This window comes from Notothenia rossii (assembly GCF_949606895.1).
Source record: "Notothenia rossii genome assembly, chromosome: 9".
Lineage (NCBI taxonomy): Eukaryota > Metazoa > Chordata > Actinopteri > Perciformes > Nototheniidae > Notothenia > Notothenia rossii.
Genome location: NC_136907.1, coordinates 8149895 through 8172855, shown reverse-complemented (window position 1 = coordinate 8172855; position 22961 = coordinate 8149895). Strand labels below are relative to the sequence as shown.

At 40.7% G+C, this 22961-nt stretch overlaps 1 protein-coding gene across 5 annotated transcripts in view; it reads left to right on the top strand.

Annotated features, from left to right (window-relative positions):
- LOC307019088 (neurexin-2-like) overlaps positions 1 to 22961 on the top strand; it is a 144597-nt gene that overhangs the window by 27932 nt on the left and 93704 nt on the right. For 2 of the 5 annotated variants that reach the window (XM_079649704.1, XM_079649705.1), the window contains exons 2-5: positions 8092 to 9237; positions 10911 to 10931; positions 16652 to 16681; positions 16924 to 16935. In XM_079649704.1, the coding sequence (XP_079505830.1) occupies positions 8538 to 9237; positions 10911 to 10931; positions 16652 to 16681; positions 16924 to 16935 (763 nt within the window). In that variant the 5' untranslated portion in view covers positions 8092 to 8537. The remainder of the gene's footprint in view (positions 1 to 8091; positions 9238 to 10910; positions 10932 to 16651; positions 16682 to 16923; positions 16936 to 22961) is intronic. The other 3 variants (XM_079649706.1, XM_079649707.1, XM_079649708.1) reach the window with 3 other exon arrangements.

The window sequence follows — 22961 nt, the reverse complement described above, 5'->3', positions numbered from 1 at the left end:
GGCACCATCAGCACTGACTGACAGACCCATACTGCCTCATGCTCGCTTATATTTGCATGCATATCCTATTTATATTCTCTATTTTTAATGCAGCAGAATTCATGCTTGTACTGTTTTTTTTGTCAACTGACCTGAACCTCCTTGAGCTTTAAAAATGTATTTTAGTGTTCCTCAGTCAACTCTTTCCATTACATCAATGGCAAAAAAAAATTCATCCTCATACATTTGCATTGAGATAAATGTGTTTACATTTGTTTACATATCCACATGAAAGGTGATATTATTATTTGAGTAAATAATTTCTTTCAAGAGGAAATATTCTGCAAATATTTAGGTTCATATTTGTATTTATTGTCTCCATGCTTTAATGTTCAAAAAGCTCTTTGTTGTTCTCATACTGCCTGTGCTGCAGCACCTCTTTTCACCCTCTGTCTGAAACAAGAGCCCAGTCTGCTCTGATTGGTTAGCTGGCTGGCTCAAATGGAGGTGTTTCAGGCAGGGGGTTGGTTTTCTAAATTGTGCATAAACCCATTACCGTTTGTTTAAATTTAGGCAATGGACCTTAGACGAATAATCCATTTTCAAAACGGTTTTATTTTTCTATTAAACTTCCCACCCATTAATGGGACTGTCGGTGCAGCCCAGGGAAGACATTTTGCTGCGTCCCTCGAGGCACACAAACAAACCGTGACCTGCCAGTGGGATTGGATCACATTTGCCGAATCAAAGGCTTCACTCTGATTTTATCTCTGTGTTGGTGTTGACAGTCTTGTCTGCCTGCCTTCCTTCTCTGGCTACAGCTAAATGAAACCATACAGGTAGAATACAACATAAGAGGAAAACGTTTTAGTTAGCATTGTTACTCTACGACGTCATTGCAGTCAAATTATGCACATTTTGAATAAATTGACTTTTTTTGTACTTTTGGAAGATAAAAAGCTGACATGCTGCATACTTGAGGTTAACTGGATGTTTGGAAATCTGTTTGAGAGGTACTGAATGAAGCCTAGCAAACAAACAGTGTGTTCACCCACGGTCTTCTGGGGGAGAACAAATACACTTCCATTACTTTATTAATGATGACTATGATACGCTCTGTTATTTTAAAGATTCATGACTAACTATCTTTGTACTTGCACTTCCATAGAAAGGAAACTGTGGATGAACTGTAATTAAGGGAACAGAGATTTTCAATATACAGTCTTCTGGGAAGCATAGATTAAATATGTAATAAGTAAATATATTATGAACTCCATTTAAAGGCAGGATAATGTTTAACAGACTACCCCTTTTCTAAATGATCAGCAGGCCTTTGAACTCTCACATGCCCTGTACACATAATCTGGCAAAAAAAAAAACGCCTGTGTGTCTCTGGGTTAGTTAATTGCCAGTTATGCTTTTTTAATTAGTAAAACAAGCCACTAGAAAGATGCATAAACACTTCATTACAAGCCTGAAAAGAAAGTTAAACATTGTGTGTCTGTATCAGCTCTAGCCATCATTAAAAGTATTAAATATTGAAGAAGTTGAGAGAGAAAGGATTAAAAGAAACTTGAATTTAGAGACAGAAGCCTTTACGTATGATGTCTTTAAATCTCTTCTCTAATGTTCAATCAAATCAAACTTGTTGGTGAATGTAGGTCAGAATAATTTGTTCCGTACCGAGCATAATTAGATTCAACTTTTTAATTGGTTAATTAAAAGTATGTATCATTTCTGCAGTCGTTGTTTCCGTCTCTGAATTATAGTAATATGTTCTTTTCAGTGATTAAACAGACAGTATGTCGTGCCTATCATGTCTCACCCAGACGAAGATTCTGCTCTGCACGTTTTACAAAGGGCTGCAAGCTTGAGTAGCATTAAACAGACACATACAGTCATATGACAGCAAGCATATCGTGCTACTCCTGACTAATTGGACATGTACGCCATGTTAATGTTTGTGCAACACAACTCAAACATGATCCAACAGCATAATTTTCTGGAAATGGTTTCAACTCGAAGTTAGCACAATGTTACATCAACTACACACTAAAAAAAAACACAGGGACAATTCAGGGAGATATTAGATCACGATTTCTTAACTAGCAATAAAACACAGCTGGGGTTTCTTTAGAAAGCCCAGCTGTGTTTTATGTCTGTCTCACCCCATTAGACAAAACTTCATTTCTATATTATATTATATTGTAGGTCATAAGACTGTTAAACACCTGAACTTTTGAAAGAACATCCATAACATTCATCTGTTTGCAACTTATATATCAATATTCCAATTACTGTATATAGACTATTCTGCACTTTCTATTATATTTTATCTGTTATTGTGTTGCACTGTTGGAGGAGCCTTTGACCTAAGATTGTCATTGTCATAACTATACTAGCGATACACAAATGACAATAAAAGCCTTGAAACTTGAAGCTGATATCATTGATGTATCATAAGAAATGTCCTGCTAACCTTGCTAGCTAACATCCCAAAAGCATGCCCTGTTTTGCTCCGGCAAGAGCACTTAGTTTCAGGGGGGATAGATTTCAGAGGTGTGGTAGGGAGTATTTTCCTGCAGAACAACTCTTACTCAACGCACCGCCCCATGACAGCCCCATGCCCGGAGCTGATTGGGCGTGCATATTGAGCGGAGGTTTCCCTTGCGTTCGCTCCTATAGGCCTATTGGATTTGCTTTTATATTGTTTCAGGCTCCATTTGGTGAATGACGAGGTATTCAATCTCCACTGGTCCTCTAATAGGAAATTTGATGAGTGGAAAGGATGGAGCGAAACAGCTGGTGAACAATAACCATGTGGTACAAATAGTTTGTTATTATTGTCAGCCTGGAACTTGCTTGGGTAAGATGGTGCAAGACCAAAAAACGTTGAGCTCCGTCCGACTCAAACAGCATCCCGTATAATTCCTCGGTAACCACAAATAATTACAGATTTGAGAACTTGCCGCATTAGTTTTGCTCCGCTGTCCACTTCCTGTTTTGCTCTCTCACTCGTCTACCCACTTGATGCTACAGATCAATACTTTAAGATCACTCACTGTGTTCACTGAAACGTAACCGAGTATCACACTCCCTGTTGTTCGATGTCAGCTTTAGATTCAAGGGAAAACGGTTTCCTCCCACTTCCCGCAGCGTTGAGTTGGTGTGATTTCAGCAACTGTCGAACCTCCGGCCCTCTGCCTGCCCCTGTGTCCTTCCCCAGGGAAGCAGTTGAACTTCTCAGCGAGCTCATTCAAGCTGAATCATTTCAGCAGTGTAGTGGCGCAACTGAACAGATAGATCCTGAGAATGTTCCATTTAAGGGAATTTATTGATTGAGCGGAGAACGTTGGATGGTTGAAATGGTATTAGGTGAATAGCCCTCCACTTTTCAGCGGCTAATCGTAAAGGTTCCCTATATATTCCACTATGCTTCCCCTTTGGCACTTTCTGGAAAATGAGTCGCTATTCCTTATTGAAGAGAATAAACCATGACATCCTTTCATATCTTTTATATATTAACATATATCTGATCCATTTCCGAAGGTTTTGGCGTTAAATGTTTGCCCCTGATTAATTCCATTAGCATTTTATAACATGGCCTGTGTGGATTTTAATGTAAGAAAGAGATGATAACCATATTGCATTGTTTCTAATATGGATTTATTTTTAGAAAAAACATTGAGCATGTAATTTTACAATAAAAAAAAAACAATAAAACATCCTGTATATGATAAACATATAAATATATACCTTGAATAGTACACTTTACAATGGCTGCGTTCGTGTCATACTACACAATGGACTGAATGTGAGCCATTGGGCAGCAGAGTGAGCACTGCAGTAATGCCGAGGTTTTTTATCAAAAGTGTATGGTGGTATTGTGCTCGGTACAAAAACATTTAACTATGGTACGGTTTACAGATGTAGGACTGTATGTCCATGTGTGCAATTATTCACATTCATACAGTGTGAATTGTGGCGCAGTGGGGTGTTATGCCGATACAAATTGCTGTACTCTGTAGAGAGCCAATTTGAAGGTATTATTTCAGATAAAGCAATAGAAAAATTGGCAGGTAAAAAAATCCACCGCACTATTCTGCAGGAATTGCCAACAAAAAAGCCAACAGAACTGCTTTACAGTAAATTATAAATTCAGGTCTTTTTTAGTGGTGGAGGATACGCCGCAGTGTGTATCAGGGGGGTGGCTGGGGTAGAACAGGGCGCCCATTGAAATGAGGTTAATTGGCCACCACTGGTCCCCCCACCACATTTTGACCACGATAGGTAATTGGCCTGTTGATTTTAATGAAGAAAGTGCACTCAGTGCGAGAAGCCTTTAAATTTAGAGGAGATGCTTTTTAAATTGTAGTCCTATGTGCAGAGCAGCTGACCCCGGGCCACACACACCAACCGCTCTCTATACTTTATTAGATAGATATTATTTATTTACTTTAGGAGTCAGTATTATACAAGTACCATTGATTCAGTAGGGTGAGCAATGCTGTGTATAAATATGGAGATTCTTATTTGTGATTTTTCACAAGCCTCACATTATACATAATAGTCAATGACTCTCTCTGACAGACATTAGTTTAAGCCGGAAAAACATTGAAAGGTTCGAGAAAGTTCACTTTTTTTCTTCCTATTCTGCTAGAAAATACACGTCATTACAGGGTTACTGCGAGATTGATTTTCTATAAGAGTCTGAATGTTAGTATAGGGTTATCACATTCCCATGACATGCAACTGTTTAAACTCAAGATGTGTGCAGCATCAGGTTCACAGTTTTTTAACAAGTGCAGGGAAATAACCAGCTTCTCAAAAGCTCCTTTGGAAAACAGGCCTTTGTATGTTACATCTGCCCTGTGTGCGCTAGCCTAATAGTCCCTGAGATATTCTGAGTGCTACAGAAATTGATGTAAGAAAAGAAACAAAAATAAAAATGAGTGGGTGATACCTACCGGAAACATGGGGGATTTCAAAGATAAAAAAACAAAACGGATACAGAAGGAATAAATGGCACAAACAAATTACTGCAAGTAGATTCAATCAGTAGTTGAGGCTGCTGGTCGTCTACGCTTTCCCTTGTTTGGTAATTAGATCTTATTTATTTTGTTATTAAGTTGTAGGCTCTGCATTATTCAAAATGTACATTTGCTGATTCCATGCCAGTCTTGTGGCTATGTTAACAGAAATGTTAGCATTGAATATAATATATGTTGTGAGTTTTTAGGAAGACGTGTGGCGCAGTGGGTTGTGCGTTGGTGTTGGGATCAGGGGGTCACGGGTTCAAACCCCACTGCAGTCAGCATGTCGTTGTGTCCCTGGGCAAGACACTTCACCCCAAATTGCTCCTGTGGGGATTGTCCATAGTATTGAGTATGTAAGTCTAACAAGTGACATGTAATTTTATTTATATATTTTTTTTATTTATATATTTATTTATATATATTATAATAATAATTGTACTAAAGTAGGGCCTGTTTCATGTGCTGTCAGCTCGTTGCGACTGAAATAAACTTGACCTTATGCTTTCCAGCGAGGCAACATCAGTGTCTATAGATATGGTAGGCCATACTGTATCTCTGTTTGATGTATTCCTCACATATTATAACTATTATTCATCCTCATCATCACCCATGTGGATATATCTGCTCCCACATAATGGTAAAATTATGAGCCCAAGTTACTCTTAATGAGCGTCTCAATGGGAGTTGCTGCAAAAATAGTTCATCATGTGGCGAGGTTATGAAGCTTAAAGCACCACATGCCTCCTTGTCTTTTTACATATAATCATACTAATGTGTTGTTTGTCTGAGTCAAAGCGAGCTGAACTCAGGCACGTACTGTATATACAACTGCGACAGGTTCTGAGATTCATTTCACGCACCGCACCTGACCCTGGCAAATTGCAATTCATCCTATGAAGAGGGTGTCAGTTTTTTATGACCTTCCAGGATACAGCAATTCCCATGATAAACCCGTCTATCAGAAAGGGTTTCTCCCAGCCTGGAGCCTTCGAATACTTTGAGGACAAAACTTAGATTTATTTGCTGTGATGCACTCTCTGTTGCGACATCTACTTTTAGCAAAAAAAACCTGGCTGTGGCAGTCCCTCATCAGCAGGAGGCCCAATTGAGGCTGTAATTCCCTGCAGACTCAAACTCATATTTTATATCTCTCTGTGGCAGAGATGACATCGGGCCAAACTTGCATGAAATACTTCTGCTGCTAGTTGAGAAAGGCCTATAAATGAAAGAGAGCATGGTGTAACGTACCATAAATCATATTTATTGCTTTTAGACAAATTAGCTCTTTTTATGGTTCAATGCAAACCCCAGAGCTTTTCCTTGATATAGTATTTAGAGCTAATTTGTATTTTTATACATATGGAGTGGATCAACCTCTTATGTAAGCCTCTACAGTATCTGTATTTCCTTTTCTCTTTGATGAGGATGACTTTGTGAATGTCAAGAGCAGAAAGCTCTACATTCAAAGTATACACACTGCGTTTTCAATCTAACATGTTGTGAGTTTGATCAGATGTGTGATGTGTGGCTTGGAATATGGTTGGCTTTATTCACAACTAAGTAAATTGGAAGACGACTAACACTGATTTAAAATGTGTTGTAGGGAGGCTAGACTAACGCGCTATGTATTTGGCTCAGTGGATAGTGTGCTGGACTTCGAATCAGTTCGAGTCCCACTGCAGTCAGCATGTCGTTGTGTCCCTGGGCAAGACATTTCACCCCAAATGGCTCCTGTGGGGATTGTCCACAGTACTGAATGTATGTAAATCGCTTTGGATAAAAGTGTCTAACAAATGACATGTAATGATGTAATGTTGACGTTTCACCAAAAAGAATCATGCAAAAGCACTTATAGATATTTGGTATCCTGTAGATGTGCTCTTTGTATAAACAGTCACAGGTTTGAATACCCTACATTTAGGATTTCGACATGCTACTGTTTTCATTTTTCCTGAAAAAAAAATATTATTAAACTGAAAAAAAAAATACATTTTAATAAATAAATAAAATTAAAGAAATATAAAAAGAACTAGGAAAAGCACTCGTACCTTTCTTGGAAATAAATCATTCAGAATGAAAAAGCTTTAAACTTGACCTAACGAAGAGGAGACAGACCTATAGTATAGTATCGAGGCATCCTTGAGAACGACAGTGTTGTTCCACTCTTTCGTGCAAATTGGTTGTAACAGATTACAGCTGCTGATTTTGTTTTTGATCACTTAATTGGATCACACAACGGTATAGCTCTTTTATGTTTTTTTAATGGGTTTTGGACAGCAGTGGAGTTCTTTGGCACGGAGGCATGAGCTGTATAGTCTCTGGCTACAGAGGCAGCACTTGTCTGTAGAGCAAATTCATTATTGGCTCTGCTCTCTTTAGGGAAATTGTTGTTAATAGTGAAAAGATAAAAATAAATGCCACCATCATCCGTTGAATACAAATGATGTCTCCTGGAATAGGTTGTGTTAAACCACACGGTTGGTCACCGGCTGTAGTTTTTAGCCTTTATAAATGGTAACAATGTGCCAGGGGAGGTTCCCATGTTGTTTGTGTCCTGAGGTCTGTGAGGCGCACTATCTTTTGTTATAAAGTATTGAATGTGGTGTTGGTTTGTTTCTAACACAGACCTCTTCCTTTCTATCAACCCCAGCCTCTGGCCTGCATGTGTTGTTTAGCTGTAATGTCTTAGCTTGATCCCAGGAAGCGCAGAGGGCTCAATGGGCTCAACATCACTGAAGTTAGTGAGGCCATGGACTGAACCAAAACATTTGTGGGGGTGCTTACGAATCAGAAGGTGTTCCACCAGCTTTTGGAAATCCCTCTGTTTCCCTTTTTTGCGTGGATGCTAAGACATGAGGTGGGGCGCCAGGATTGAGATGTTTCTCGGCTTAGGCATCGTGTTTCTGGACTCCATAGGCTGTAGCTGCCATCTTAATGCAGTCTAAATTAGAACCACTGCTAATAACCCCTACCATATTTCCCTCTTGACCATTTTAACTATTTGTCACATTTTCTAGTTCACTTCCATGTCTTTTATAATGACTGTAGAATAACACATTCTTCTTTTATGTCTTAGGATGTTGGGAGGCTGAGCAGAATGGAGGCTGTACCTAAGCTGTGTGCTTAGCTAACCCATGGAGAACTGACAGGAACAGCGCTGGATGGAGGCCAAGACACTGGATGGCGACGACGAGGAAGCACACTGTTTTGTGGATCACTTGTGTTGTTGGTTCTCTTTCTCTGCCAATCCAAAGTAGATGCAAAGTGTTCTCAGATGTGCCTCATTTGTTCACTCTGTCACGTGTCCCCCATGGAGAGATGGCAACAAAAATCAATATAGACAGTCAAGGCTAAAGAAACACATTCACTGCATGTGGGATTTGCAGTCCTGTATCTGCTAAGTTTTTTTGGTCGTTAGCTAAGAAGTGTAAACACTAGATAACGTTATCTTCTCACAGCTCTGTTGGATTTTGTATGAATTATAGACCACAGGGGAGCCAGTAGGTGTAGATAGTAACCACAATGGGCAGGTGTAGAGACGAGGCTTCCTGGTTACTGTTGTTAGCCGGGTTGGTGCTAACAGCAAAAGCTTTGGAGTACGAGGGTGTTCCTGGGCAGTGGACCCGCTATGGCAAGTGGGATGCCAAGGCGACAGGTGAGCTGAGCTTTATCCTCAAAACCAACATCAGCAAAGCCCTGGTTCTCTATCTGGATGATGGCGGGAACTGCGACTTCCTGGAGCTTCTCATCGCAGACGGGAGGGTCCACATGCGCTTCACCATCCATTGTGCCGAGCCGGCTTCCCTGCACACCGAGACGAGAATCAACGACCTGCGCTGGCACAGAGTCCTCCTCTCCCGTAACCACAGAGAGACCCGGCTGGTGGTGGACAACGAGGAGAAAGTGGCTGAGGTGAAGTCCAAGAGAAAAGAGATGGTGGTGGTCAGCGACCTGTACGTGGGGGGGATCTCCCCCGATGTACGTCTGTCCGCGCTGACGTCCAGCACGGTTAAGTACGAGCCGCCATTCCACGGCCTCATAGCCAATCTGAAACTAGGGGAGGCGCTACCGTTACTTCTGGATGGCCAAGCTGTCCATAATGATTTGGAGTACATATGTGCCATACACTCTCCATGCAACAAAGGTGTGTGCTCCGTCAGCCAAGGAGAGGTCCTCTGTGACTGTATCAACACCAGCTCCAGGGGAAGGTACTGCCATGAAGGTAAGAAGAACATCCTTCTTTTTGTATTAGAATATATTTCAAGCATGACGGTACGTCCACACAGCAGCTTTAAAAAAATCTTCCAACGCTTCCAACGCTTCTCTGTCCATTGACTTTGAATGGGGGTGACGTCACTTTGCCTCGCTTTTCGCCGAACTGCATTGTGGGGAAGCAAAGCGAAGATTTCCAGGATTTTCAGGATTCAAAAGTTGAGCAATGTTCAACTTTTGAAGCTGAGCTGGAAGCGTCAGCCAATCAAATCCCGTTTATGCAAATCTGACAGTACAAGCGCTAGCCAATCAAACCGCGTGCAAGCTGGGAGAGCCGTACCGTGGACGTACCATGAGTTTATTAGTATTTTGTGTTGTTTGATCTGGGGACAGACATGTAATGTGTGGTTTTTTATGAATATTAACCACCTTATTACATTATCTTGTGTTCTGGTCAACTTGTGCACCTTTTTTTATTCAATTCAAGGCTTTTATTGTCATTTGTACATAGCTACAGTGTAGTCATGACAATGAAAAGCTTAGGTCACAGGCCTGTGTAACACAATAAAACAGATAGTGCAAGTAAATAAAATAAAATAGAATATAATAGAAATAGTGCAGAGTAGTCTACAAGTAATTGGAATATTGATATATATATATAAGTTGCAAACAGATGAATGTTATGGATGTTCTTTTAAAAGCACATCCATAACACATTGTGATTCCCCTTCATGATTTGACCTTCGTTTGAACATGTACTTTTGCAACTGAAAACGTTTGGCCTTATGATAAGCATAGCTTTCAAATGGTTAAATCCCTTATTAACATCACCTTGTAAGTATACTGTATGGTCTAAAACACTCATTAGGCTCTGGAAAATAATCAATAAATCCCACTTTAAAGCAATCCAGGTCAAAGTGTACCACAGCAGTACTTAAAGGCTGCTTGGATGTGCCAGTCCGGCTCTCAGCAATTATATTCACAAGTCAAACACGATAAAAGCTTTCTAATGTGTGAAATGTTTGCATGTTTTCAATAGAGATCCATTCAACAGCCCACAACATGGGTGCAGTTTTATTTATTCTTAAAGGTCTACAAAAGGGTGAGGACAGTAAATTAACATTTACAAATAATCTTTGGAACTGAGAAATGAGTTGAAATGAGAAAAATGGAAATTAGTGATTTGTCAAAGATGTTTTCCTCTTGGCCAAAACCTCTTATAATAATACACGTTTATCTTGGTTATTCTACAGTGTTTTCCCACAAGGTCAGGGGTCACAGGAGGTGCAAAAGGCAAAGGAGGGTCCTTGCATGATTTATAAAAATAGACAAGCAAACTGCATACCTTTTTGTTGCATGTATTAGAGCACCTTATTAACTAACTCTATAACTAACTACATCGTTATATTAACCACAAATACAGTATTTAATCACAACCTACGATTAAGTATGTAGGTTAAGTACAAGAATTAGCTTTCCGACTGTTGAAAGACATCAATCGGCCTCTGGACTGTGACTATATGTGATTATATATCCGATCAAATACCACTTATACTTTCTAATGGTCGAACAAAGGACCAAACTGCCCGGCTGTCTGTCTTCATGCATGTCTTGGCATGGATGGAAGCAGCAAGGTTTAGCGAAACATCATTAAACATGTCTGTTGTTTTGATTCTCCTGCAGCTGTCCAGAAAGAAGTAGAAGGTAAGACAATGTATTTCATAACGAGCATAATGATGAGCATAATTTGTTTTTCATGATGCTCTTATTTGCAAAGGCTATTACCCGCAGCCTCAGTGTGTGAGAGTGTGTGTTGGCTTATTATCAGGTTGTTATTGTCGGTTTGGACTGCAGTTCTGACATCCAACAAATTAAGCTGAAAGGAGATATACTATCGCTGGTCACAAGGTCACAATGGGAAAAGCACTTAATGTGCTGAATGCTCATTGTATATATAAACATTTGCTCAAGGTGACTGGAGAGGTCTCTTCAGTACGTGGGTGTTCAATAGGGGGAGCATTCATATACTGCATCGCAAAAAAAATGACTGTACAGACATGCTTTGTTTTATTATTTATAGCCTCTGTATTTTTCCTTTCTCTGAAGAGCATATCTTCCACACTGCCGTTTAATCTTAGGTTTCTCTAAATCATCATGCCATTATGATTAAAGTTCAATATGTGGATTGAACTTAAACATGATGGCGAAATGTGACTGGTAACTGAGACGAATTATAATATGAATGGCACAACGATGAGGAATTTTCATTGGTGCGTTTTTTTAATAGGAAAATACACACTTCCCTCGTTATTCGCAGATTTTTACCGGACATGGTTAAGCTTGGGTTGCTAATGAGGTGCACATACTGAACCTGAGATGAAGATTGAAGGCGAGGAGGGACATTTGTTTAGTCGGCATCAGAAGGAAGCATCCATCTCCCCATTAAGGACCGCTGGTTGTGGTGAAAGGGCAGCCAACAGGCTCAGGAGACCAGCCAGTGTGCACTGAACCACTGCACATTATAAATCACTGTGACTGACTCAAAATGCACCAACCCATGCACACCTGCTCTCCAAAATCCTGCATTTGGCGTGCAACAGCAAAATCGAGCAAAACCGCAAAGATGTCTTCATGCGTTGTGGGTTCTCAAAGAGCAGTAAAGTAAAAAGTCACTCGGGTAGAATAGCTTCTATTTCAACAAACAAAACGATTAAACAGATGATATATTATTATTTTTTAAGAGGATACATGTTTTGGTATAGATTCTGTTTTTAAAGCAGCACGTAACTAAGACTTAGTGACTGGGGTATACTATGGCTGTACGCTTCAGTAACAGTTAATAGGTTTCATCGCGGCACTATTTCCAAACACAAGCATTAATCATTCTTAATAAGCCCAAAGATGGCGCGGGGCTGCTCACAGGAAAAAGGCAGGCGTTATTAAATGACATTCTGCAAAGAGAGCACATCACAATGTTGATTGGATTAAAGCTTGCCATGGAGACAATCCCCAATGCACAATGCATGAAACAACAATGACAACAGCAAAATCACCAGATGCCTTATTTTCTAGCCTTCATACAACTCCATGCGCTATCCCGCAGCAAGTCTTTGATGTCCTTGCAGCAACGGGAGTAAACAAATCCATGCATTAGCTCCTCTCCCCAGGGGTGGCAAACATGGTAACCCATATGCTATATTTGGTTTTGGCGGTGGGTTTTAAGTGGTCCGGGAATTATCTTTATTTATCTGAGGAACTGCTTTGAGGCAGATAAACCTTGGGAACAGCAGGTGAGTCTTCGGAGTTGTTCATCTACAGTATGCAGCACATGGGCTCCCGCTGATCTGTGCGGACAAAGGCCATGGCAGGGCATGCTCTATTGCCGAAAGAGTGCAGCATCCTCTGATGTTCAGTGTGCAAAAAAAAAAAAAAACAGGTCTGTGAAAGAGAGATAAGGACAGCCACCTCAAATACAGAGGAAAGAAAAATATTTCCAATACGTAAGAAAAACCTTCCACACGTGTCAAGTGCCAACACATTGTCATTGTTTAGCTTTGCCTTCAAATTGTAATGTGTAAGCACACAGTGATGACTCACTACTACAGGCACGACAAAGAAGGTATAGAAAGCTCGTTAAACGGGACACAGTTGTTCCTGGTGGGCTCGCATCTTTCAGCCGCAGTGACCTTGGTCTAATCCCTCATTACAACAGGCTGTGTTATACTGTACTTCTCACAGAAAAACACATTTGGCAAATCCTAATCCTCGAGCAATGGCTCTTTCTTCTCAGATGCTCATTAATTAACGTCGTAATAATGACTGAGAGGTCCTTCAACATCTGCATGTTTGTTATTTTTTCTCTGCTATATTTGTTTAATACAAGTTAATTAAATTACAGGAAATGTAGTATTTCCAAACGTTCATAATGTTACATGCAGTTACAAAAACAAGATGCATTGAGCTTTTTAAGTGCTATAAACCAGTGAAGAGGGCAGAAGAAGGCTAGGAGGTTCAAATGTCAGCAACATATCAGGCGGAAACATATATTCAATAAATAATGTATAATGCAAGGTTTCCTTTAAATTAAACATCTGACTCGAATCGTGATCAATCCAGACCACGGTAAATAATAATAACATCATATATTAATATAAGGAGTAAAAACGTTCTCAGCTGAATGCTAAATAAGTCAAAAGAAAGGTATAACATTTAAAAAAAATGTAGCTTCCATCGCTGGGTTATACATTTCCGTCTGCCCTTAAACTTGCTTATACTCTTAGGGTTGCCTCTTATCTATAAATAACAAAATGCTAGATTACTGGTAGGGATGGCGGTTTATTTTCACACAGGCTTTCCCTTCCATCGGGGCTCTACAGGTCTAGCCGGTTATCTCTGCATTGCCGCACAGAGATTTAGATTGGAGGGCTCAGCCAAGTAGGATCAGCATATTCAATGGTTGGCTGCCCATATCGAAGGGCATCGAGAGCACCACTCCCCATCCACTTTTCTTCAACTCACAGCTCGATGGTTGAGTTAGACTTTTCTAGCTGAGGTACTTCTTATGTGCTGCCCATCGTGGCCTGTTGGTTACCAGCACCAGACTGCTTAAAGGTGGGGTATGTCATTTGGGAGAAACCAGCTCGAGTGCGCTAGAATTTGAAATTACACAACCACTTCCTTACAGAGCCCCTCCTCCAACACACACGAACGCGCACATGACCAATGAGGGCACGAGATAAGTTTGTGCACAGATGGAAGGCTGACAGGCAGGTAGGCCATCCAATCATTTTACCCGGGCCGGCTCATATGATTGGTCATGCTTTTTACAGCGCCACGGCTTCCACAGATGACATTTTTGTATGGATTTGTTGTCAAAGCACTTCAGATATTCATTGCTATCGGGATGTTAAGAGCATTCCATGTAATATAACAAAAAGTGTATCTCGAGCCGGTTTCTCAAACTCACCTACCCCACCTTTAAGTCAAAAAGCCTGGGTCAGTTTTCCTCGCCCTCGAACTGTTATCATAGCAGAAATCACCTGAGTCATGATTAGATAGACTGGGCATGACTAAGCAATGGCCTGTGGCTTCGTGCCTGCTGCTTATTAGTTGATGAACAGGAAGTCTACCCCTCCACATCCCTGCATTGAAAAGGACAAAGAAATGGAATAAAGAATAGAAAATAGACAGATTCCTCCTGCTGTGTCAGAATGGGGTGTTGCTGGGAGAGTCTGTCACTTTTAATGATCATCAAGCTCCCCTTTTTGCCCCTGGTTGCCATGTCATAATTCCACCGAGCAGACAATACAGACACCATCTTAGTATGTCGTGTACGAGTCACCTGAAAGGTATCGCTGATTATGCCTTGATTGAACATACGTTGGCTCGTCATGTAGCATGCAGAGCCACAGTGGTGGGGTGCCAACAGCAGCTCGTTGTCTGCTGCGTAGACAGGGCTGTGGTTAAATCCTGTCTAAGCAGAGGCTCAGTCACTGGCTTTTCAATGACACACTGTATCAAAAGCCTACGTGTTGGCAGGCAAGGACCCTCCCAGGGGTAATCATGTCCATTTCTCACCAAGAGCGGCAGCATGGACAGCCTTGCTCAGTGGAGCATGCTAGAGAGGTATAGCCCCACCTGCCCCCACGCAAGATTTTACCTAATGACTGACTGGGACTTGAACTGTGAGTGAGTTGCTGATGCACTGGAGAGAGCTGTTAGCGTTGGCTGGCACAGGGGACTCAGGTACCCAGCACTCAGCAGAAGTGTTGCATTGTGTTATCCCCTTCTCCTCTTTGGCAATAGTAAAGGTATGCTTATAATTGCTGGCTGAGGTATTGAGAGATGTGTACGTGGCCGTGCTTAGCAGACTGAGTGAGGGACTGGTGGTGGTGGACACAAAACCTCAATCAAATTTGGCTTTGATCGCCGCAGTGTGTGCAGTGCGACCAGATGGACTTTTATACACCATCACCTGCAAAGGCTCAGCAATATCCGGAGATTGATAGGCTGCGGTGTAATTGCAGTTTGCTGTGTCCATAGATTTAATATAGCTTTTCTTTTTCTTCCCTGTATGAGCAATGAGCATTGCAATATAGTCCAGGGAAGTACTATGTTACATTTGGTTTGTGGTGCCCTGTCTGTGTTAGTTTGTAAGAGTAGTAATTCCTCCATTTTACTACTCTTTTTTTATTATGTTATCAGATGATTTAATGGGCGTTATCAGCGGTTAAGACTATAAGTCTAATGTGTCAGACAACCCAAACCGCACCTACTGCTTTGCAAAAGTGATACGTAATGTTTTGTAAGCAGACATAACACTTGTCTACCAAACGACCTGGTTAGATTCAGAAAAACATCTATCCATGTTTCTAGAATGAAAGTGAGGTTTAATGTCTAACACAAAGACTCATTAGCACCACATGGGACACCGGTCTCCTGGGTGAAAGTACATATACATGTTCTCCTTTTACTACATCCCGTAACTTTGCCTTTCCTCTTGTAATGACTAATATTGCGAGACGTCTATGCCGCCTTCTTGTGTTTCTTCTTTGGGCAATCGGCCATGTGAATAGATGATCGACCCTTCTAGTGGGCACCTGCTGACCCACATATATGATGCCACTGATAACGCCAACTTCATCTGCGATTTTAATCAGCTTCTTGTCTCGGCTGGTTGCTTTACGATACTTTAAAATCAGTGAGGCTTTAATGCATTTTGAATTTGCAGCGCCATTCTCCCGTTTCCCCCTATTTTTTCAGAGTGAACTTGTAAAGTGTGGCAGATCGTTAGCGGCTGACCTCTTACATGGTGGTTGTTATATCAGTGTTCCACCACCTAAACCTAGCGAGCCCCATTAGATGGTAAATCCTGTGTGAAACACTGATGTTGGCTGAAGATTTATTGGATAAGGAATGGTGTCACATCTGCCCTTTTTATAAAACGCTGCCATATGAATGTTAAATAGGATCAAATGGATTGGCAGGCCGCCATATCAGCGCGTAGAGATGAGACGCCTGTGGAGCCCTGTTGGAGATCATAGAAGTAGTGTTACCAAGTGTAATATTTAAACGTCATTATAAAAGTAGGATTTATCTGATACATCTCGAACACTGTCTGCATCAAGTAAACATACAGTATGTGTTCCATTTAGAAAAAAGCATCTGTGTGAGCAACTACCTGTAAGGGTTGCACCTATCAAGATGTTTTTTTCTCTCCTTGCCTTCCCTCTCCTCCCTTTTGAGATGTTTGTCTGTTTTTAGTTGATTTCCCCTTTATATTTTAGTTTGAACTTTGACATCCGTACCTGCCCCCAGGATGTCTGTCACAAACTGCAGTCCAACATTGTGACAATGCTTTTGTTCTCCCAAACCTCTTTATGAACTTCCTGTTTTCGTATCCTTTTTCTGTTCTTTCCCTCAAGGTCTGGCGCACATGATGTTAAACCGCCAAGGTATGGGGTCTATTGGTTTTGCTTTTCCTTCCCAGCCACCTGATCACAACATTCCCCTTCCCCTGAAATCATTTCAGTTAACTGTGCTGCACTAATATTTCCTCTCCTCTTTTTTCATATACTTGCCTATTCGTTTTTTGCTTCCTGTCATGTTTTACTCACTACTCACTCAATCTGTGTCCGTCAAACCCTTGTCCTGACCACTGACTGAGCTTCTGGAACATCATCTTTGACCTCGACAGTTTTTCGCCAAGGTAATCCATCTATGCTCATAGCATCTCTTCGGTTTGGTTTCATGGTGTTTTCCTTCAAAGGAAAGAAACAGGTTTAAAATAAAAAAGGGTATTACATGCAAAAGGTGTTTCAGATGTGCACGAGAGCGGCTAATGACGCTTCCTGTTTAAATACACACTCAAAAGATATATCTTTTTTTGCCTTCTAGAAATAGTTGTATGCAGAATTAGGATTTTCATCAAGTTAAAATATAGTACTTATTTCCAAATGTGCTTTAACTTATGATCATTGATCAGTGTGTTGCAAATAACATTCCCTTCAAATGATTTCTACATCGCAGTTATGGTAATGTGCTTCATATTTACAAAAGCACCGATTTAAAATGACTGATGGAAGAAAGTGTTTGAGCACAGTAGGTGGTTTCTGCCAGTAAAATATTAAGAGCCTGCAAGAGACACTACTCTGATGTTCAATTTGGGTTCAAGAAGAAATCAAATATATCAATTGCAAACTCTCTTAACGGTTTTTAACTCAAGTACAGAATACATTCATTGATAATCGTTGTAGAATTAAGGTTCTAAGACGTAAGTACAGACATTGGAAGGAAGACATGTATTCATCGCAACATTGGGAGCAATTTCAGCATTAGAGAAAGTTGTCATTTTGAATGAATGATACGGGTGGCACAGATCTACGTGAAATCTGCTGTGTTTATTTTTTGTGTTTTCTGCCACGTATTGTGAGATCCAGACAAAAGTCAACATCCTGTCTCCATGGCAATCAGTGTTGTCTCTAATCATAGAGGCTTGGCTCTCACTGAGAGTATAATACACTGCTCGATTTCGCCTTTTCCTCATCAGCTAAAAAAAAAGCATTATTATTATGTAGATATGACATTTCTCCTTGATACAATTTTGATAAAATAACCCTCTAAGAACGACTAAGCTTCGTTGTTTGGTTATCGTTAAATGCTCCTTTTATTAGGGACAGTTTTACAGGATCGTCAAAGGAATATACATTTGATTCTGATTTCCTTCTTCAGAACCAAATATCCATAGATACTATTATAAGTACCCTGCGGATTTAAGAGGAAACAGCTTTTATGTTTGAATAACATTGTTCCCACTCACACTATTGAACAAATGAAGTGAAGATGAGAAGAGTGTGAGGCCGTACCCTGGGTGTTCTCATATAGATGTTCTGGCGTTGGGCTGATAACGCTAATATTGACGTCTTTTATAGTAGATGAAAAGGCTTAAGAGAATACTTCCGTGTGATTACATCCGTTTTTCACCCCACTATAGATGGTGGAGCTTGAGGCTATACTTGACTGTGACATTATTGATTAATGTCTGGATTCTTTGGTTCCCCGCTTTGGGACAAAGTTGTTCATGGACAGAAGCAGTAATCAGTCTTTACAAGGCCAAAAGATAATTTTCAATTTAAGCTACTTCTTTAATTGACAAGTATGCAGAGATAAGAATGTACCGTAGTTGAATTTACTGTATGCTGCTGGTACTGCCTCAATGATGATGTCTGCTATAGTAGAGTAACAATGCTGTATAAAATATGTAGTAACTCATATAGAAAGTGAGTCCCAAAGGCCAAACGCAGTGTGATCTGTCATGAAATTCGAGCCAACATGTAATTGCTCAATTTCATGCATCAATAAGGAGAAGTTGGTAATTGATTGTTGAGCAAAGATTCTTAGAAATAAGCCTGCGAGGCGAAGCTCATCAACGATTAGTTACAATGTGAAGTGCATCTGACTTCATGGGATATACATGAAGCATTCAATTTGTATTCAGCCATTTAATCCTTTGACAGACATGTATTATTAACTTCGACAATGTCCTAGCCTTAGACCGGGGCACACTCAAGGGAGTAGTTTGATTTGATTTGAATTCATTTGGCCACAGATGCCCAGTTTTGAGAAGGAATTAAAAGCTTTTCGCAGACTTGGGAAAGTGGTTCTGCCCCAGATCGCTTCTTCTAGTGTGTACACACAGATGTACAGTAAATAGTGGGTTTACTGAGGGACAGGTGTAGCTCAATGAACACCTCGAGAGCTTATGCACGCCCCTGCCTCCAGATCAATAGTGAACTGCTGCCCCTCTATCCCCATGCTCACTGCCTGACTTATGTTTGGGTGCAAACAGCCGTCAACTTTCACCTCCGCCCCTGAGCAGGAGATGAAGTCGGCAACTGCCATCTGCGCCCCGGGCTATTAGACCACTTTGAAATTAATCATGTGCAAAGCTTCATATTAATGAGCAATCCACATGTTGACATTTTCATGTGGTGCGGCCACTGCAGCATGGTGTAATTGCGGGCGGAGAGTGGAACAGGTGGGCTAATGGGAAGAAGTAGCAGATCATTTCTTCCCACCTGATGGCAAGACCCTCTTCCTCTACAGTGTTTGATGTGAATCTTACTGTGACAGTAAGCAGCTAATGTGTAGCTCAGGGCAGTCCCTTTAAAGATGATCCTTTATGATCAGGGGCATGGGGGCAACGCTGGCTGCTATTAGCTATTTCAATGTTAACGTTGCACCCATGATGTTGTAGCTCCCTTCATATTTTCTTGGATTGGCCGTGAGCAGCGCCCCGAGGACTGAGCAATATTCATTTCCTGAATTTAGGGAGGGGGTTGCCAGTAAGTAGGAGATTGGATGTTGTATAGTAAGATGGAGCCAGGGAGCGAAGGAGGGCTAGCAGAAAGCAGCTGGATCTGGCATTGAGAAGAGAAGACACACATGATGTTGTTAGCATATTCTGCTGAGCCTTCTTTTTCTGTCTATACAGGCATGCGTTTGCAAGGAGAGATATTTTTGCCCAAATGTCTTAAAGCAGCCAAGGTAGCAGGTTGATGGCTCTGCTCCCGCTCAGATGCAGTATGCCCTAAAGTGTCTAGGCTGCTTCTCTTAGTACTGACTGCAGCCAAGGTCTCTGATGGCATTTCCTCTGAGTTCCAGCCAAAGTCTATCTGGTGTCAGAGCAAACACAGCGAGTATTGCTTTTTTCACAAGCTGGTAAACATTGTTGCTGCAGACAATGAGCCTCCTCTAAGGTAAGCAGGAAAGCAGAGATATGGCTCGCTGCCTTTTCTAACACCCCCACACTTCCCCACGTCTGCTAGTGACGTGTTCATTGTAGAAAGCTGGCAATTACAGGAAGATGATTGCACAGGATGTGATGCACTACTCTAGTTATATGGACTGTAGGAGACATTAGATTCATTGTAGCTCTGCCTGAGCTGTTATTAACTGCACATGTACAGTAAGCACTTTGCTCAAGTAGGCCGCAATACTTCTGGTGTCCCATTATAATTTGTTTCTCGAGCACCAAAAGTTGACTTTCGCTACGCTGACTGTGCACCTGTAATTAGGTTTTCCCCTACGACATCAGTCAAATGACAAACTCCACTCTTAGGCGCAAAAACAATAGCTTAGCAAGTTGCTGTCTGCTCAGTAGATGAGTAAGTACACTGCTCAAACAATAGAGACTAATGGGACCACTGATCCTGTTGGCTTAAATTGGTCCCGGAGTTCAGAAGCCGACATTTACTGTACAAACAAACATAGGCTTAAGGGACAGCTTATCCGTCTAGTTTGAAACAGCTTGTCCAATAGCTTTATCTTTATCTCACAAACAAGCAAAAGGGAGGGTGTCTATGCTGGCTTTAAAAAGTCCATTCAAGAGTTCAAGAGTTGTGTCATACACAAGTTAACTTTACCCCATGTGGTTCAATGTAAAACAATGGTTAAGTGTTTTACCTGGAATTGTGTAGTTTGTAATAAATTAGGAGTGCTTTTCAGAATATATGATATACTCTGTTGGTGTATTCACATGCAGAGGTGGAAAAGAGGTGCAGTATGAGAAACATGAAGCACTTTTGGACAGTAAAGCATGGAAACCTGTCGCAGTAGAGGCACAAAATACAAATATGCTCCTGAAAATGAGCCTAATAAGGCACCTTTAGCGATAGTGTTTGCGTCTTCGATGAGCTGGCAGTCACTGGAGTGCATAATAATAATATATCAATGGCGTTAGCTAATAAGCTATTTAGCTAACTGTGGGCTTCAATGACAGTCATGTCTTGAATGCTAAATGAATAACCCCACCGTACATTGAAAATACATGAAAATAAATGAATAAAAGTACGATAATTATAGAACACATTTGATTTATATTTATGTATTTATTCTCTCTTCCTTTTCCAAATAATTGGCTGATATTTTTCCATTTCTTCTTTTTTCATCTCTTCTTTCTGGAGGTATGGTTAGAAGTGGCACTCTTCAGAACGCTAGTTAGCCCCATAGATAATTGCAGCAAAAAAAGGCTATGCACAAAACCTTTATGTAACGTCCACACGGTTCCGTCGTGAGCTTCAACGGAGACGCTTCCCATTCACTTTGAATGGGGTGAAGTCAAGTTTTGCTGAACTGCATTGTGGTTCCATCGCATCGCTTTGCCTCTGTTGCTCGCTTCGAAAGTTGAGAAAAGTTCAACCTTTCAAGCGTCGACGGAAGCGCCAGCCAATCAAATCATATGCCAGTACAAGCGCTAGCCAATCAAACCGCATGCTTGTGGGTCCGGGGCGGGAGATTAATGTGATTGGTTGTTGGTTGCGTGCCAGACACGCCCACCGGCAAGCTTCAACGCGACGGAACCGTGTGGACGTACCGTTAGTCGTGTTTAACACATGCAATATCTTTTGTGACTCAAGAGTTGCAGATAGTGTGTAAAAGTGATGCTTAATCCATGGTGCAGCAAATCATTCATTTTGAATTTGCCTGACCAGTGTGTTTCAGCATTCAGTTCACAATACACTGAGACACATCCCACAGGACGAGTCTGCGAAATCACAAAACAACATTTTAAGACGAGCTGTCTGACCTTTGCCACTGTGGTGTCAAGTTCAGCTTTTAAGAGTTTGCTGCTGTCTCCACTCAAGTGGTTGCATGACTTCACAGTCTCAAGATTTAAAACTTGCTCAAAATAGTAACATTTTCCCCAAATTCATATTGTAGTTTATAGAGCACATGTGTTTTCAATTGAGTGTGTGTATTTCTGTATGTGTGTGTGTGTCTTTCTGTCTGTCTGTTTACAATATGTTTTTTTTTTATTTAAAAAGGTAATTTAGTTAGTTATCATTCAGCCTATATTGGCAATCGTTGTCTAAAACCCAAATTAGTTGCATCATTTCTGAATGACTTGTATTATCAAATTGGTTTTGTGTAATCTGTAATGGTTTTTGACACCAAGGACACATTTACAGGAAACGATTAAAAATGACAAACATCTACCTTCTGCTCCGGGTAAACCTGAAAACTGCTTTTATTTGAGCAGTCAGGGAAATAGTTAAAGCCGTCATGGTTTTTCTGTATATTTTACAGCCTCGATGGAAATGATTGGAACCGCGTGGTGAATTAGAGGTCTAGTCAAGACTGACACCTTTATATTGTTCATGGGTCAATCATTTTTCTTTAAATGTCACCGTTGAATAAAGGATAAGGCTGGAAATGTTCTATACTTTTTCTTATTGTCAACAAATCTTAAAGAAAACATTTCATTTTTTAAAGTGCACATTTTTAAAAAATAACGTCTGTTGGGAAATAACTTCAGCTGAAGATTTGATGTGCTCCTGAGAATACACAGCACTAACACAGAGTATGTGGGATCAACTCACAGTAAAGAGTTGCTTCCATTTGCATCTTTATTAAAATAACCTTTTGTAACACTCTATTTCATAGAGATATGCAGCACAATGGAAATGAGGCCTTGGCTAGACAGACTGTCGGGCCAGTTTATTGTCAGTCTTGGTCTTTTCATGTCATTTGTTGACTTTAGAAGAAAAGTAGAATATCGCTTGACTTATCCTTTGGTGTGCAAACACACAGAATATTGTGATCTTCCATTGGCAGTACATTCGATCATCAGAATGTACAGTGATTTTTTGCATATGTGAATAGCTCCACAAATACCTGCATTGTCTGTTCAAATTAGTTTTGGTGAATGATAATAATTTATAGGTCTTTTATGAT